The 16,805-nt window shown below is 44.5% G+C and overlaps 1 protein-coding gene across 4 annotated transcripts in view; it reads left to right on the forward strand.

Moving 5' to 3' along the window:
• The window catches only part of LOC119404664 (epidermal growth factor receptor kinase substrate 8), a 136,342-nt gene extending 121,006 nt beyond the window's left edge, over window positions 1-15,336 (forward strand). For 3 of the 4 annotated variants that reach the window (XM_049418962.1, XM_049418963.1, XM_037671260.2), the window contains 6 exons: window positions 1,727-1,768; window positions 5,175-5,207; window positions 6,383-7,202; window positions 7,868-8,003; window positions 13,831-14,060; window positions 14,969-15,336. In XM_049418962.1, coding sequence (XP_049274919.1) covers window positions 1,727-1,768; window positions 5,175-5,207; window positions 6,383-7,202; window positions 7,868-8,003; window positions 13,831-14,046 — 1,247 coding nt within the window. In that variant the 3' untranslated portion in view covers window positions 14,047-14,060; window positions 14,969-15,336. The remainder of the gene's footprint in view (window positions 1-1,726; window positions 1,769-5,174; window positions 5,208-6,382; window positions 7,203-7,867; window positions 8,004-13,830; window positions 14,061-14,968) is intronic. The other variant, XM_037671262.2, reaches the window with a different exon arrangement.
• The last annotated feature ends 1,469 nt before the right edge of the window (window positions 15,337-16,805 follow it).

A 16,805-nucleotide genomic window follows, 5' to 3' on the forward strand; every position in this document is an offset into this window, starting at 1 on the left:
TTTTATGTTTTCCATGCATCTTGCTTTGCATTTTTATGTGTACTTTGTCTTTCGATCCTACTGCGTACCTTTTTCTCGGTAGACATAGCAGCCTGGATGGGTGCTACTAGTTAAGGAACTATGACCATGATACATGGTTTTATGTTTCTCTTCTGCAAGATATAAAAATGCACAGTGACAACACTCTGGTTTTCAAATAAAGAGATGTGCGTCATAAGTAGATAACCCTAGCGAATACTCGGTGCAGCAGTGCCAATGCCTCCGAGGTCATTGCCACATGTGAAAAAAAAATGAACAGAAAATTTGCCATCCATATGAAAGTAGCATAGTGCTACCTTAGTGTGGCTGGCAACTAAATGCAAAAAACGGCAGGAAGTGGAAGATGGAAGCTGCGATGAAAAAATCCGTAAAACAGGGGGTGGGTGCTCGAGCCAACGTTTCGACAAGTGGACTTGTCTTCTTCAAGGCTGGAACTTCCAGCCTTGAGGAAGTTCCAGCCTTCAACTGGAAGTTCCAGCCTTCAAGGCTGGAAGAAGACAAGTCCACTTGTCGAAATGTTGGCTCGAGCACCCACCCCCTGTTTTACGGATTTTTTCATGGCAACTAAATGGACACTTAGTAGGAATTTTAAGCTGTTTTCGTAAAAACAGTTGTCGAAAACCAGCAAAATTGCATATCTCGTTGTGACCCACAGCCTCAAAAGGCAAAAAGAGATACAAAAGTAAAATGTTGATGGTGACATCACATTGACAGCATCTACTAGGTGTATTTACCAAACACACGAAAGATATGTGATGTCATACTATGAAACCAAAGATGACAAACTTCAGCCTTCATTGATCACAGTTTTTTTTTTTCACACCAAATGAATGTAAATAAACAGCTTTTTGATAATTCACTAACATGGCTGTTCGGTCATGTTGGTAAGACATGACAAACACGCCCATTGTTACAAGAAGCAACAGCCAACTTAGACGTGAAATGATAGAGGCTGAAAGGACTGGTAGAAAAGGGGACAGCTGTACTGTCCAGATCATCGATCGCTTTATCTTCAAAACAATTACAGTGCCTGCATGGTCGTTGATTGCTTTGCTGACTGTGCTTGCGTGTTGTACGATCAGGAGTTGCCGTGTACATTCCACTTTGCTATTATCAATGAAGTGCTGCAAGTTAACATCCGTGTGTCTCCCATCTTCACCATCCTCATCTGGTTGTGGACTAAAGGGTTGTTGATCAAGTTTTGAGAGTATTCTTTTCCACCGTTTCAAATGGTTTACTGTTGCTCTTAAATTCAGTTTTATATTTTGAATTTCAAATAAATCTGCAGCAGAGACAAAAACATGATTTAGTAGTTCACCAGGTGGATAAATTTGCATGTATTAACCTCAAGAACATAACTTGTAAAATATTTATTCTATTTATATTATGTATTCTACAAGCCAGGAGTCCGCATACTTCAGCAGCAGGTGATATGACAATTTACTGTTACACAACAGTATTCTAGGACACAACGGGATGAGGAGGTGCACATTTACTATGTTTACCCAGGCACTCTAACAGGTGCTGCACTACCTCAATGCATTGTCAGATGAAGAATTGTGACACCATCGTTGGCTTAAAACACGGGTTCTCGTCGACATTATCATGAATGGACAGATTTAGTGCACTCATTAGGCCCATTGGCGAAGGGAAAAAAATATCACACGACTCTTTCTCTACCTTTCAGAGACTTATGATGAAAATGATCCCTATGGGTACGTGGAAAGGAGTAAGTGCCGTTTTGCTGCTTTTCCAAGTCAGATGAGCGATCAAGCTTAAATGTAGAAGGAAACCATCATTGTTTTTTATTTGAATGATCGAACAGACTGCAAGAGTTGCACCACCACAGAACATAGTAACATTCACACACACAGAACTTATGCTCGCGACCTGTCGTGCAAGTAGAGTTTCGTACTACATAAACTAGAGGGAAATCTAGCGCTAGTGTTGATGGGAACTCCTTGAGTGGCACCTCAACCACCATGGGAATGATGAGATGTACAGGCTTGCTAAGGCACGTCATGACAAACTAAGAGATTAGCGCACTTCAGCCACTTTCAACAACAAAGGCACCATTTGAGTGCTTTGAGCTGCACACCAACACCCACACTAGAGAACATTGTACGCATTACAGCAGGATACAGCTTCTGTGCACATAACAAAACTAAAACTGTAGAAATAAAAACTAGTACACAGCCTGCTAACTAACAGAATCCAATCCGAAGCCTGTACTTCCCATGTTCGTTGAATGATCACAGTGCCAGATTGCTCTCTAGTTTTTATAGCATGAAACTCTATGGTGCGAAACAACAGAGCAGACGTGACACTCTTTTTAGAATGAAGAGCAGACTCGTTTGTTCTGGTATAACACAAACCAACGAGCAAATTAATATATTTGTACTGTAAATACTTAACTATCTTGAGCTCACAGTAACTTGGACATTTTGGTCTCTAAATTTGCAGCACATCTCGGAGCCAGGATCATTGTTCACCACATGTGTTGTGAATTTATAGAGTCAAATGTTTAAATACAGTAGAAATCCAAAATCAAGAGATGATGACTTGAATTAATAATCAGTGACTCACTCGTTCTAAACAAGGCAAGAAACCCCCTTGACGAAAACATCACCTCCAGACCGAGATACCCCTTGTTCAAACACTGTTGACTGTAAGTCTGTGGGTGAGAGTATGAGAGGAGATTTCCCATATGAATGACACATCCGTTGTTTAATTATTCCATCGAAGACTCTACCAAGCGTGCATTAGCTTCATTGATCTGCACAATAGATGACAGGATTTTCGCGTGCTAACTTTAGACATAACGAGGCCTTGACTTTCAGCTGCTAATAGATTTTTAACTAAACCTATTTGGGTGCATTTACATTTAACTTCAACGTGACCAGAATGTCCCTTAGTGACAGCAAAGGTTTTGTTGACAAGAGAACATAAATGGTGGGAGGGACTCGTGCCACCATTGTAAAAATGCATAAATTCGCACAACTGGACGGAACGCTTAATGAGACTGCAGATGAGCATATTGTGTCTGAGCTGCAGCTAACACCACCGCTAGCAGCTTCATCGGTTAGTTTGTGCAGCACTCACAGAGACTAGGACAAAGCTAAGAAATGAACAGAACCTGCATCGACACTCTCAAGTGTCCTAGTTACGAGTGTCAGCACATGTGCTCCTCATTCCTTAGTTCTGACCTTCTCCTCTTTCTGATCGCTGCACGAACAAAACAATGATTACGTGCCAACTAGCTCAATTCTCAATTTTAATGTTAACAGCCCATGTGCTCACGTGTCGTCCACGTCTGCATCTTAATTTAGCTGCACTGAACATCATGCTTGTCCAGGACTCAATCAACCGTGCACCCCTTCACGTGAATCCAGCTATATAAAAGAAGCTCCTAGTGATGTCATATGCCCCAATGAAAACAACTAAGTGAGAATACAAAAGGCATTCTATTTGAACATGAAAGCAAAATTTGGGCAATTCCATTATATTTTTCAAACCGAATAACCTACCTGCACAGCCACTTCACACAGCTATCTCTACTATACTGTGGACACAGTAACATAAAGCTATTCTGTATCTGGCAGAAGCTTTCCATAAGTGCTCAATATTTTCTAGGCCATTTCCACTGCGCTTGTTTGTCACGAGATGCAGCAAAAGCCACAAAAATGCCCCATCTTATTCATGTGCCAAACAATGGATTACTATTCTAAACAGAATAGATGATGGCTGCTCACCAATTGTTCTCGCACTACGTACTCGTAGCTGACAGTGATAGTGTAATTATTTGCGTACAATTATATTTTACGCGTCCCAATCATGTCCACTTAGCTGTTTCCTTTCTTTGAAAACGGAAATCGCCACTATCTTCTATTCTCTTTCGGAATGGAGGCACTCACCGGCTATGTCTCACATTTTCAAGTTTGAACATCATAATTCAGCATAATCGCTGCATGCTCACCATTATGAACTTTAGGAGCTTACTGTCTTAGGCCAGTTGGCTAGGCACAGTAAGAAAAAAAATTCAGGCAACTTCGCTCTAGTGGTGCCAAGCCTGAAGTGCAGAGCTGGGCGGCCTGCTTTGTTTCTCTTTAGTTTTCTCTTTCTTTCTTTTTTCTCTTTTTTCAGTTTTTGTTTTTTTTTCTGTTTATTTCTGTTTACTTCTTTCTCTCTCTTTCTCGCTTGCTTCCTCTCTTTTTTTTGCCTTTTTCTCTCTCTTTCTATGCAATGGCTCACTCTATCCCCCCCTCCTTACACTCCTCCTCACGCTCACTTCCCTCTCCCACCCCCTTGCTGTAATAAAATGCTTTGTTGGGCACGTTGGTTCATTCTGGAATAAATTTCAGTGCAAACGGACGAGACACAAGAAGACACTATACTATACGAGGCTATGCTATGCTCTGCTAGCGTGCCTGTATAGCCGAGTGGTTCCTATGCTTGCCTTCATATCTTGGGTATGCTGGTTTTAATCCTGCCTCGCCAAGCACTTTTCCACTTCTCTCTCTCTCTCTGTACCCGTTCTCTCGCCCATCAGAGTTGTTGCATCCCACGCCGGACAAATCAGCGCACGTGTTCTTGGAATGAAGCAGAAGATAAAGAAGAGGACAAAGAGAGTGCGTGCTGGTTCATGATGATGATCATTTCTGTTCACCTGTCACAGACCAATGGCGAGCCTAAACAGCCCCGCTGTTAAAACTCACGTGCAATAAACGGGACCACAGACAAGAAAGCACAGGACACTTGTTATTATGACCATCACAAGTTTTTGCATTTTCCTTCCATCACTTGACTGACAGGCAAAATGGGTGCAGCCAATACATTTTCAACAAATCAGGGAGCGCTATGGCGACCTTAGAATTAAAACATATGAAATAGAACTACGTTACACTGGCCTATATCTACAATTTAATGGTGCACGCAAAGATTCTCACGGCACACTTGCTTTGACTACCTGTGATAGCAGCCATTTCAACACAACCCTGTGACTCAACGAGCGTGGTAGGGACAGGCACAGCACTGTGTCTAAGCCTGCCAGCACGAGGAATATTTTGCACACTGCGTCAACATGCTTATACTGCATTCCTTACTTCTTTTACTCATTCCATTTTCTTTCTTTGTAGACATCCCTCCTGCACCACCGATGCCACCACCTGGTAAGACATTACTTTTTATTCATATTTTTCAGAGTTCTTTGTTATCCTTCTCATTTGGTTCAAAATTCTGGGAGAGAGGGACAAAGGCTATGCATTTGGACTCCAATGCCTAGCACTTGACAGTAATAATAGACGCTGAGCCATGCTCTCTTTAGAGCAACAAAAGTAAACAAAAGTAGGAAACAGTGCAACTTCCTTCTCTTTCATTCTGCAAGAACCACCTTAATCAGCAAGCTCCACACTTTTGGGCTCAGCAAAAGAATCGAACCCAGTACCACTGCCAGAGCTGCACAACCAGTCTTGATAATAGCCCAAGTTGAGGCACTGTGAAGTGAACATTACTGGCAGTGTTTCAAGGTATTTTTGCCACCCAATGCAAAGTGTGGACCCTTCTCCACTCTTGCACCAAATTTTGGTCCGTTGATCACATAAAAGCTATATAACTTTGTGAGGCATTTGTGTTGTGAACATAATGACAAAAAATTAACGCATAGATTTCTGGTTGTTGGCTTATAGTTCTGTGAATCACCAGCAATGCCATGCTGCCTTCACATAGACAAGTCTCGTTGTCATAACGCTGGCTCCTGTGACATTACTTGTTGGATGACCTCCCATCAGCCATAAAAAAAAACGAAGCAAATGCTAATTCAAACCTGATTTGTGAGTAATTTTGCATCTAATGGAACGCACCACTGTGTGAGGCAAGTTGGTGAAAGGCACTGAGGGCCAATGAGGTGCATTGCGCCCACTCAATGTGCCACACTAGATGGCCACCCATTCTGCCTACAGGCAAAACACCTCTGCTTACCTCGTCCTATATGGATACTTTTTGACAAGGTTGTTTTCTAGTAATAGCCATGACCAGTAAACTGAATTTAAAGGCTCTATAAGCTCTAGCTAACAGAACAAATTGACCAATTCATATCAAAATCTATTTTAACAAATTTCATGCAATCAAGCTGGCAAAAGCAGCTGGTTCCATGGCAGCATTAGCTGTAAAAAGTTGCTTATATAGATGCATTTCAAGCAAGACATGCTTTCATTATGAGGTGATAAGAGAACTTTATTTTGATAATTGTGATGTGGAAGATTATCACATAGATGTTGTAAAAGTCTGATGAGTGCTTGCATACATGCAGTATGATCTGCACGGTAATTCGCACTTTACGCTGCAGAACCTCCACTGCGTTCTTCACGTGCTCCAAGTGTTGTTGATGATGGTGCTTCTGACCACTACCGACCACCATCGCGCCGGTCCAACCTGAGACATGCAAGCAGCAATGAACAGGATGTGGAAATGAGAAGCCGACACGATGCCATGCCAATACACTCAGGCCAGCACGACTCAATGCACGAGTTAAGTCGGCGTGAGTTCGACAGGCAAGCGTCTGATTGGCAGGAAGTGGCTCACCGTTCCAGCCACTTCGATGATGAAACATTGCCCCCACCTCCAATCCAAAAAGAGGATCTCCTCCCATTGCCAACTCGCCATTCGGGTCAATATGACATCGAATTCCACATGAGAGGTTCTGAACCTCGCTCAGCACGCAGTTCAAGCAATTTCGACTCGTTGACACCGACTCCACCGCCGCCACCACAGGCAGTCAGTGCTGAATACTATGGTTCGGGAAGTTCTGACATGGCACGAAATCAGTATGATGACCCCAATACAAGACACCATTCGAGTTCGAGTCGACATGATGCTCCCACAACACAACTGCCACCACCTCTAGCACTTGCAGAGTCATCACCATCAGTGCCCTCGGAGGCACCACGTCAACACACGAGTGCTAGTTCTGCACGACCTACTACTAAGCCAGCTCAGCGTGAAGACACTTTCGATGAAGAACTTAAACTTCGCGTGTCTCTTGGTCCCAAGGCTGGCAAAAAATGGGGTAGGGCAACAGCAGTTGCTGCACGTGCTGCCTACATCACACCAGAGTCTACGGTTGAGGAAGTACAGGCCTGGCTTACCGCAAAAGACTTCAGTGACAGGTGAGACATCACAGACTCACACGGTAGAAAATGCTTTCAGGAACTCATGGCCTATAACACCTTGTTGTACATATAGAAAACAATGTTTTATTTCACACTGACTAGGTTTACTTCTTATGTATATATATATATATATATATATATATATATATATATATATATATATATACATATATTATAAATGGCTCATTATCTATTCCTTGCTGTTTAACTCCACTACTTACAACACCCATCACTTAATGTTCCATTGATGTAACCTGTCAGATATTGGAACAAAACAAGTGGAATAGCGTTTTTTTTTTCCATATCAGTAAATACTGGTGCCTTTATCTGTTACCTGTAATATGCAGCCCCTGCTGTCATGAACCCTGATAAAAGAAAGAACCGCTCATGCATCTTCATCGGCTACACTGTCCTCACATTGCCTCCATTCGTGAAGGTACACATTCACCGCAGGTGAACTGCTTTGCCAAAGTCAAGTGATGCAGCCATATACAACCAATTTAACTGTCTATTTGTCCTGAATTATACCTCTGGTCATGTCCATAATGTTCATGAGCAAAGCTTTAAGAGGTACCACGGTGGAAGTTTTTTCGAATTAAGATAAGCATTTGCCATGTGAAAACACTGAGAACATGCAAACTTTTCTTTTTTCTTTAATACAGGGTGAAAGGACTCTGCAAGGAGCTGACAGGCGAGCACATGTTTGCACTCACCAAGGAGCGACTGGAGGAAGTGCTTGCAGCCACAGAAGCCGCCCGCCTATTAAGCCACCTCACTGTGCAGAAGAACCTGTGTGGAGTGAGTAACAATGTGATGTTCAAGGAAATAAATCAGGCTACGATTACTTATTACTCGAGCAAGGTATATATGTGGGCGAGTTGGTCGAACTTCATCCCAAAACAGTGCACACACACGAATACAAAAGAAGGAGGAGGAAGGAAGGAAGAACCGACCACTCGTGTCGTCGGTTCTTCCTTCTTCTTTTGTATTCGTGTGTGTGCACTGTTTTCTGATGTACTTATTACTGTTGCGCAATGCTCTCAACCTGGTAGATGTACAAGGCTCCTTCATAACTCTTGTCTGCTTAGCTTCAATAGGGCTTCCTGAAAAAAATTTTGAAAGCTCAGCATTGAGAAGTACAAGAGACACCACTTAGCAGAATATAGTGCATGATGTGTCACCGTCAGTATGGTGCCTTATTGTCAATCCAGAACATAAACAAAGGCCAAGCTGAGCATAACAAAGGTCCTCCCACTACTTCAGTGTGTGTGCGTGTGTGAGAACATGCTAATTCACTGTAGCCATCGAAAGCTTTCGACTGTTCTCAGGAAAAGAGCTGTATCCCCGGGATGCACAGTTTGTGCCTGAAACTGGTAAAGTGGTACCATACTGCATTACACAGGCATCTTTTTTACAAATGTTGTCGATGGTGCACTAGAGACTAAACTTACAGATCACTACATGAATGACAAAGTTCTGTCACGTAGCCTTGTGCCAGTACTTGTGAAGCAAATATGTTACCTAGAATTTGACGACACAGAAGAGTGCTGGCATCACCCTCCGAAGCTTTAGATGACTGAAGGTGTGCCTCCGGTATGCAAAATGGCAATATGCTTTCTCAAATATACATACCTGCATTTAAGACTTTTGTTGAAGACGGAACACTATTTGTGCAGTATGAGCAGTCTGACATATTGTCACGGGCGGAGAAGGGCAGAGAGGGCTGCGTATATAGTTTCTTCCCCGTAACAATATGTTTATACAAACAGAGATGGACTGATTGTGGGGAGGCAGAGTGCCATTTTCTGCAGCCCTTCAGGGAGCACAGCTCATCACTTTGTGGAAGGGTACAGAGTAAAGAGGGAAGAAGGAGAGAGAAGATTGTTGCTGCCAAATGACTCATGGGTGGCACTGGCAGGCAGGCAAAGTATATGGAGATTAGACACTATCCAACTGTCCTCTAGGGTCCTAAGAAAGTGCCTGAAGGCCATGCTGTGGTGCAAAAAAACTCCTAGAAAAGATGTGATGATAAAGGGAACTTGCAAATGCAACAGGCACAGTTTGACATGAATGCAAAGTAGGAGGAAAATGTTAGAGAATGGACCTTTCACAGCAGGGAACGAGCCAGTGTGCCTATATAAGCTGCCTTTCGGGTTCATTGTTGTCTATACTCTTGAGACTATAAATTGTCACTGTTAATGACAAAGCACAAAAAGAATGAGTTTAGACCAATTAGCCATCACTCTGTTGAGTTTTAGCCTTGATCGATCACAATGAACAATATTCCACATTTTCATGGCACACAATGTGCAGTACGACAGATCACTGGTGCAACCAGCATCCAGTCCGCTGGCTGTGACAAGCACAGTGAAAGTGATATCACAGAAAGGGATCTAAAATGTGGCTCTCCATAATTCACGTAATATTTGCCAAGTATCACCTCTATGTTACGACCAGGGGATGTATTTTGTAAAATTTCCTGTGATTAGCTTATCTTCTAATAATTTGTCATGTCTAACATGAGATTCCAGTAATTACAGCAGTGCAGCAGCCAGCAAATTTTAGTCTGGCTTTCAGATGCAGTTGAATCAGTAATGCTATGAGAAACCTTGCACACTGTGGAAATGAACCATCAATAAAAAATTCCAAACACCTTATAAAAAAGCAAAGTTTCTGAAAGTCCACTTGTTAGGCAGACATCAGCAGCATTAGACTAACAGAGAGCTAAGCTAGTTGGTAAGTATTCATTCTAAAAAGACAGGGCGTGCAAACACGGACACAAGAAAGAAGTCAGAACACCACAAATGCCGACTAACAACTGAATAGATGCACAACGGCGGAAAAGAAAGAAGGCACGAAAACTTATCTGCACATGCCCATGCAATAGGCGAACCTATCAATCCGGCACACGTGGGGGCCTATGTGAAAGATAACTGTTAAGGCATTTGATTTCATCTTTATGCAAGTTAATCGTCGGTTGTCTCACGCATGCACTACCACTATTCTCGATATGCCATGCCTCAATCATCAGACGCGTTTCTTCGTTCCTATGTCGGTACAAAACTGCGCGTTCATTGAATTTTGTGCATCTATTCAGTTGTTAGTCGGCGTTTGTGGTGTCCTGACTTCTTTCTTGTGTCCGTGTTTGCGCACCCTGTCTTTTTAGACTGAGCAGCATTACATACAAGTGTTATACAGGAACAGCACTCCCTCAACTTATTCCATCTGTGCTGTCCTATACATTGTCACACCACTTAGCTGCAGCCATTGGAAATTAAATAACCCTGACTTATTGTTTAATTGATAAATGTGACTGATTTAGCAAATGGATGGATGTGACTTGAGAAAACAAGCCGGAAAAGCACATTGACACAAAACACATGGCTGTGCGGAAATCCTCTGAACTCTGACATTCTAGTGCCTTTTTTTTACTATAATTTTTTAACGATCACACAGCTTGCCTGCATAGATCCACAAAGGTGGCTTCGCAGCTGCAACATTCTGCTGCTTGAGTACAAGGTCGCAATTTATATTACTGGCCGTGATGGCTACATTCCTAGATGGGGACGAGGTGAAAAAGTGCATATGAATTGAGGTTTCCACGCATAATAAAAAGGCTCCAGGTGACGAAAATTGGTATACCGTATTTACTCGCATAATCCTCGCACTCGCGTAATTCTCGCACCCCCCACATCGTCCAACAAAAATGCGATTTTTTTTTTCCTCGCGTAATTATCGCACCCCGAAAGATCGCAGCATCAAATGTCGTCTGCTTCTTCCAGCCAATGATGATGATAGCGCGCGGCAGCCTAGCGCCATCTCTTACGCATCATGCATACTACCAGCGCACGGAGCCCTAATCCAATCCAGGCCAAGCCACAAGTGAAGTTCGCGTACCGAGCGCCGTGTTTAGTGTTAAGCCCAAACCCCATATGCGCGAAAATGCACGCGACAGCGACGAGCGATGCTATGAGCGACGAAACGAGCCGTTCGTGCGACGTGTCGCGTGGTCGATTTCGCGCGATCGCTCGGTTTTTCAGATTTGGAATCCGTCGCTCGTCGCCCGGAAGTGCTGTGCTCATGCAGCCAATAGCAAAACACCGGAACAAGATGTATCAGTGACGTACTGCTACAGTACTGCTGATTGTCGCCGCTTTCTTATCGACGCGCATCAACAACAACGTTCATCAACATGGTCAACGGCGACGAGCGCAACGTTGACATTGTTGAACGCGAGCGTGCCCTCAGGGACGGGAACTACAAGTCCTGCGCCGTCGGTGACGCGGCTTGGCGGCACGTAGCAGCACTGATGGGATCGAAAAAAATGCTGCAAGACAATGATAAACATTTTATGTACCATTAAGCAACAAAACATCGTATTTTACATTGCATACCGCTGACTACGGGCCACTTTTGGCACGAGTAAACGCCCTCATGCCAGCAACAGTGGAGATCGCTCGCTGAAGCCGTCGCGTGAATGGGGTTTGCCGGGTTTGCCCATCCAAGCGACCGCTTGCGCGAACACGATCTACGTCGCGTCGCTCGTCGCTGTCGCGTGCATTTTCGCGTATATGGGGTTTGGCCTTTAGTGTTCCGTTTCCTTCCGTGTCGCATGTGTAGTAGCGTCCATTCTGCAGCAACACAATGGGCCGATACGGAAGCTACACAGCTGCTTTCAAGTTAAAGGTCATCGATTATGCACTTGAAAACGGCAACAGGGCCGCCGGCAGGCACTTCGGCGTGGACGAGTTTTGTGTGCGCTACTGGCGACGGCAGCACGAAGAGCTGAAAGCCACCAACAAAACACGCAAGGCCTTCCGTGGGCCTAAGACTGGAAAATATCCACAGGTTGAGGCGGCACTGCTTGACTACATCAAGGGTCTCCGCGCGGACGGGTGTGCCGTTTCGATCGACTTGATCCGAAACCAGGCGCGCATAATTGCCCGGAAGGAGGGCATCCCGGCGCAAGATTTCCGCGCGAGCAACGGGTGGGCCACACGATTTATGCGCCGAAGTGGATTGTCACTCCGGAGGCGGACGACTTTGTGTCAGCGGCTACCCTCGGCGTATGAGGACAAGATCGTCGATTTTCATCGATTCGTGATTAGGATCCGGGAGGAGAACTTCCTGCTCTCGCAGATTGGAAACGCGGATCAGACGCCGCTCAACTTCGACATGCCTTCGAGCACAACTGTTGAACAAAAAGGTGTGCGGAGTGTGCACATAAGGACAACAGGTGCCGAGAAGCAGAGGTGCACCGTCATGCTTGCCGTAACAGCGGATGGGCGGAAGCTGCCACCGTTTGTTATTTTTAAACGGAAGACCCTCCCGAAGGCCAAGTTGCCCCCTGGAATTCATGTACGAGTACAGGAAAAGGGTTGGATGACCGCTGACCTTATGGTCGATTGGGTAAAGACTGTCTGGGGACGCCGCCCAGGGGCACTTCTTTACCCATCGCTGCTGGTCGTCGACAGCTTCCGCGGTCACCTTGTCGACTCCGTTCGGACGAAGCTGAAGGAGCTGCGGACTGATCTCGCCGTCATTCCAGGCGGTCTGACATCGATGCTGCAGCCTCTGGACGTATCCTTGAACAAACCGTTCAAGGATAATGTTCGGAGGCTGTATGCCGAATGGATGGCTGAAGGCGACCATGCCATGACTCCCGGGGGAAAGATAAAAAAGCCGTCAGTGGAGCTCCTCTGTGCGTGGGTAATGGAGGCATGGGCCATGATTTCCCCAGAAATCGTAGTCCGCAGTTTCAAAAAAACTGGAATTTCCAACGCCTTGGACGGGACGGAAGACGACGTGGTTCACGATGGCGATGGAGACGATGCTGAAGCTGGCGACGACTCTGATGACGCCGCTACGAGCGACGTCGACGGCAGTCTTGACTCTGACTCCGAGTAGTTCGGCCAAGAGACACTTTATTTGCTAGTGGCTTTAGTGTCTGCAAATAAACATTGATTTGTGTTAAACCTGTAGTTTTATTGTTAAGGTAAGTCTTGTATTAGCAGTTTTCATAGCTTGTAGTTAGTTGCTGGCGGGAGAACCTCGATTTGCGGCCGCTTCGTTTTTTTTTTTTTTTTTTCTAGCGCTCTACGTTTTCGCGGAAAATTTTCCCCGCGTAATTCTCGCACCCCCCAACTTTCCATCGGTTTTCTGGAAAAAAAAGTGCGAGGATTATGCGAGTAAATACGGTACGTACCGTAAAATTTCAAGCAAGCACCCCTCCCTTCTTCAGGAGACTTCAAATACGCACCGCCTTCTCCTCTCCCACCATTTTCACTGCTTTTATTCACTTGACGAGGGCGAATGAAAATAGCGGATGCATGCGTATTCGATAATGCATTTCATTAGAAGCACGGGTGTGCATTCTTTATTCTTAGTGGCTCTTCTGCCGCCATTTTGAATTTTGATCCATGACCAAGCAAGGGCCCCCCTCCAAATAGTGTCAGATTATTCTTCACTGTAGGGGGGGGGGGGGGGGGGCGCTTGCTCGAGATTTCATGGTAGTCCTGAAGTAATTGCTAAGTTCCTAAAGGCCATGTGCTGCGTCAAAGCACCAAAGCCGTATCAATCAATCAATCAATCAATCAATCAATCAATCAATCTTCTGCCTGCACAGTACAAGCCCAGCGGCAAGGACCAGCTGAGTGAGATCCTCCAGATGCGGCGCAATCGTGTGGACGCTGGCATGCCAGCATTTGAGGACACACCCAGAAGCCCCACTACCACAGTGGTTGTCTTGCAGAAACAGCACAGTGCAACCAGCGACTCTAAGGTCCCCACCACTGCCAGCATCGAGACAGCAGCTATGGCTACTATGACCACCACTCAGTGATGGTAAAGAAAAAGGTATTTTATTTTGTGGACAACCAGTTGCCTATGAGTCTTGTAGAGTGCTTCATCACATTTTACATAATTTTATAGCATTAATCAAAAAGTATATGGTTTCTGCACACTGCTTCCTAGCCTACTGCGCTACTGCGGGCACACTGCACACAACCTTACAGATCACTGGAGCAACCGGTGTCCAGTATGGCAGCTTAGCCTAGGATACAGGAAGTGACATCTCAAAAGGAAATCAACCAAAAATGTGGCTTTGTATGGTTTGTGTACACTTCACATCATCCCATTCCAGTAGTGTAGCCAGAAATTTCTTTTTTTTTTGGGGGGGGGGGGGTCGACTATACTTTATGTATGTTTGTGCATTTGTATATGGGTGTGTATATATACGCATGCAAAACTTTTAAAATTCTAGGCGGGGGGGAGGGGGTCTAAACCCGCCCAACTCCCCCTCTGGCTACACCAGTGTCCCGTTCCATTTCTTTGTGCCCTAGGGAGACGCTAAAGAATGCTTGTCACTTGAAGTGAGAATCTGCTTTGCTACTTTAACATCATTTGCTGTAATGCAACAGATGTAGCACAAGACAATGGTAATACACAGGCAGTGGTGCTTTCTATGAGCACTATCTTCGCCTTGTGCTAAGTCTGTCGCGCCACAGTATATCTTAGTATTCATTCAACGCCATTTTATGCAACTATAACTTGCTGGGTGCAGTTTAGAGATAATAAGCAGCACTAAATACACCAGAAAAGTACTCTGCCTGCCCTATAATGCTTAAGTAGATGATACTTTTTGTGCATCACCTTTTATGGCAGTAACAGATCTTTAATGACATTGTGGTCTGCAGTATGCCTATGTCCTTATAGAATGCAAAGGTTTCCACTGGTGCTTTACACTCTACTTTCTTCTTTTCCAGTATCCAAACTCTGGAGCAGCAGCATCCTCAACCGTCCATCTACCTTTATCCTGAAGGCATCCTACACACATTCCAAGATGACACCGTCCACATTTACTCAAGTCCATACCACATGTCAAAATATGGGCCATTATGTTTCCAGGAACACTGTTTCTATGGGAATGATATTGCGAGAAATGTTGGCCAGTGTGAAAATGTGAAACATTATTGCTTACAGCAGCAATGCTAGTCTTTCAGGTGTAGATAAAATTTAGGGAGCATGTCATGCACCGTGCAGCATGAGAAAGGCAACAGTGAATGTTGTCTATTCATCTTATTTTGTTGAGAGAGAGCACATACAGCAAATAAATATTTTTGAAAGTATTGCATTTCTTGCTTTTTAGCAATGTCACCATCAAGATCAACCCATTACAGTTCGCTCCAAATGAGTTGGTGTGCATCTACAGTCGAACCCCTCAGTAACGAAAGCGCTGGGGAAGCGATGTTTGTTCGTTCTTATGAGAATTTTATTGTCGCAAAAATGAAAAATACACACACCAGTTACTTCGCACATCCAAAATTTATTTAAAGAAGTGGCTGATCTTGCTATGTTTCACTTCGGTTTGAAGGAGCTTGACGGCGTGGCCCTCACAGCTTAACCCATATATGCCCAAACTCAGAAAAAATGACAAAACAAATATTTTTTTTCACAAACAGTGTACTTCTACTCTCAAAAGAAAGCACAAGTTCTTTATTTACAATAAACGCAACACTGTTTTTCAAGTCGTCCTATACATATAGGACACTGTGCATTAGGGGTGCTATGTGCAGGTGTGGTAAGCCTTAAAACATTTCACGTGAACACCGACATTGCATTTCTTCCTCTCCATGACGTCTTTCATACAAAGCATGCGTTTGCCCGGAGAAAGCGGTCGGCACTTGGCAGCATGAAAAGCAAGCAATGTCTAGGCTTGCACACGTTGAGAATGAGGCTTGCTTGATGTGCTGTAGGTGGCGCTAGCCATCAGCTAAAGAAATAGCGATGCTAGAGTGCATCAAAGAAGCGTCCTATATGTAGGACACTGGACATATATGGGTTAATTAGCTTTGCATAGAGTCTTCGTCGTCGTGCGCGCTGAGGAAAGGGGCAATTAATGATGTCAAAAGCATCAAGAACTTCGCCCTAACTTACATGCCTTTTTTGCGTTCTGTTGCGTTCCTCATTCTCGTCGACACATCTCATATTCTTTGCGCACACCTTGGATGATAGCGTGTCACTGAACTCTTCGTGCACGATCAGGTCGGTGTCAGCACACGAGAAGTCGTGCAGTTCAACAGCGTCTTGTATCGCTCCATCGACATGGCAAAGCGCGTCCCATGCTTCAGCCAGTGGCTGCAGGTCATCGCTGCTTGCAGAAGAAACACCCGCTTCCGTCTTCGGCATTTTCGAACTTCTGGGTTCCCAACTAGCTCATGGGTTGATAAAAATGTTGCGGATCACTACCTGAAACTGCTGTTATTGCAGGAGTGCTTTTTAAAATCTCTTGGCTGTCAAGAGGGGGCAAATACATTGAACTCTACGGACCTTCTCCAGGGACGTCAGATTTCTTCGTTGTCGCGAGAATTTCGTTTTTGTGGGCTTTTGTTGTTGAGGGGTTCAACTGTATAATCAAATTATAAAATCATACCAACTCTTTACACGTACAAAACCTGCCGTAACAAATAAAAATGTGTTGGTCCACTGAATAGCTTCTATTGCATTTGATGAAGCTTCAGGGAGGAAACAGTGACAGGTAAGTGCAATGGTGATCCTGGGCTGGCCTTGGTGTCTTGCATTCTGTATGCACGTCCTAGTGTG

Source organism: Rhipicephalus sanguineus, chromosome 9 (genome assembly GCF_013339695.2).
Source record: "Rhipicephalus sanguineus isolate Rsan-2018 chromosome 9, BIME_Rsan_1.4, whole genome shotgun sequence".
Taxonomy (NCBI): domain Eukaryota; kingdom Metazoa; phylum Arthropoda; class Arachnida; order Ixodida; family Ixodidae; genus Rhipicephalus; species Rhipicephalus sanguineus.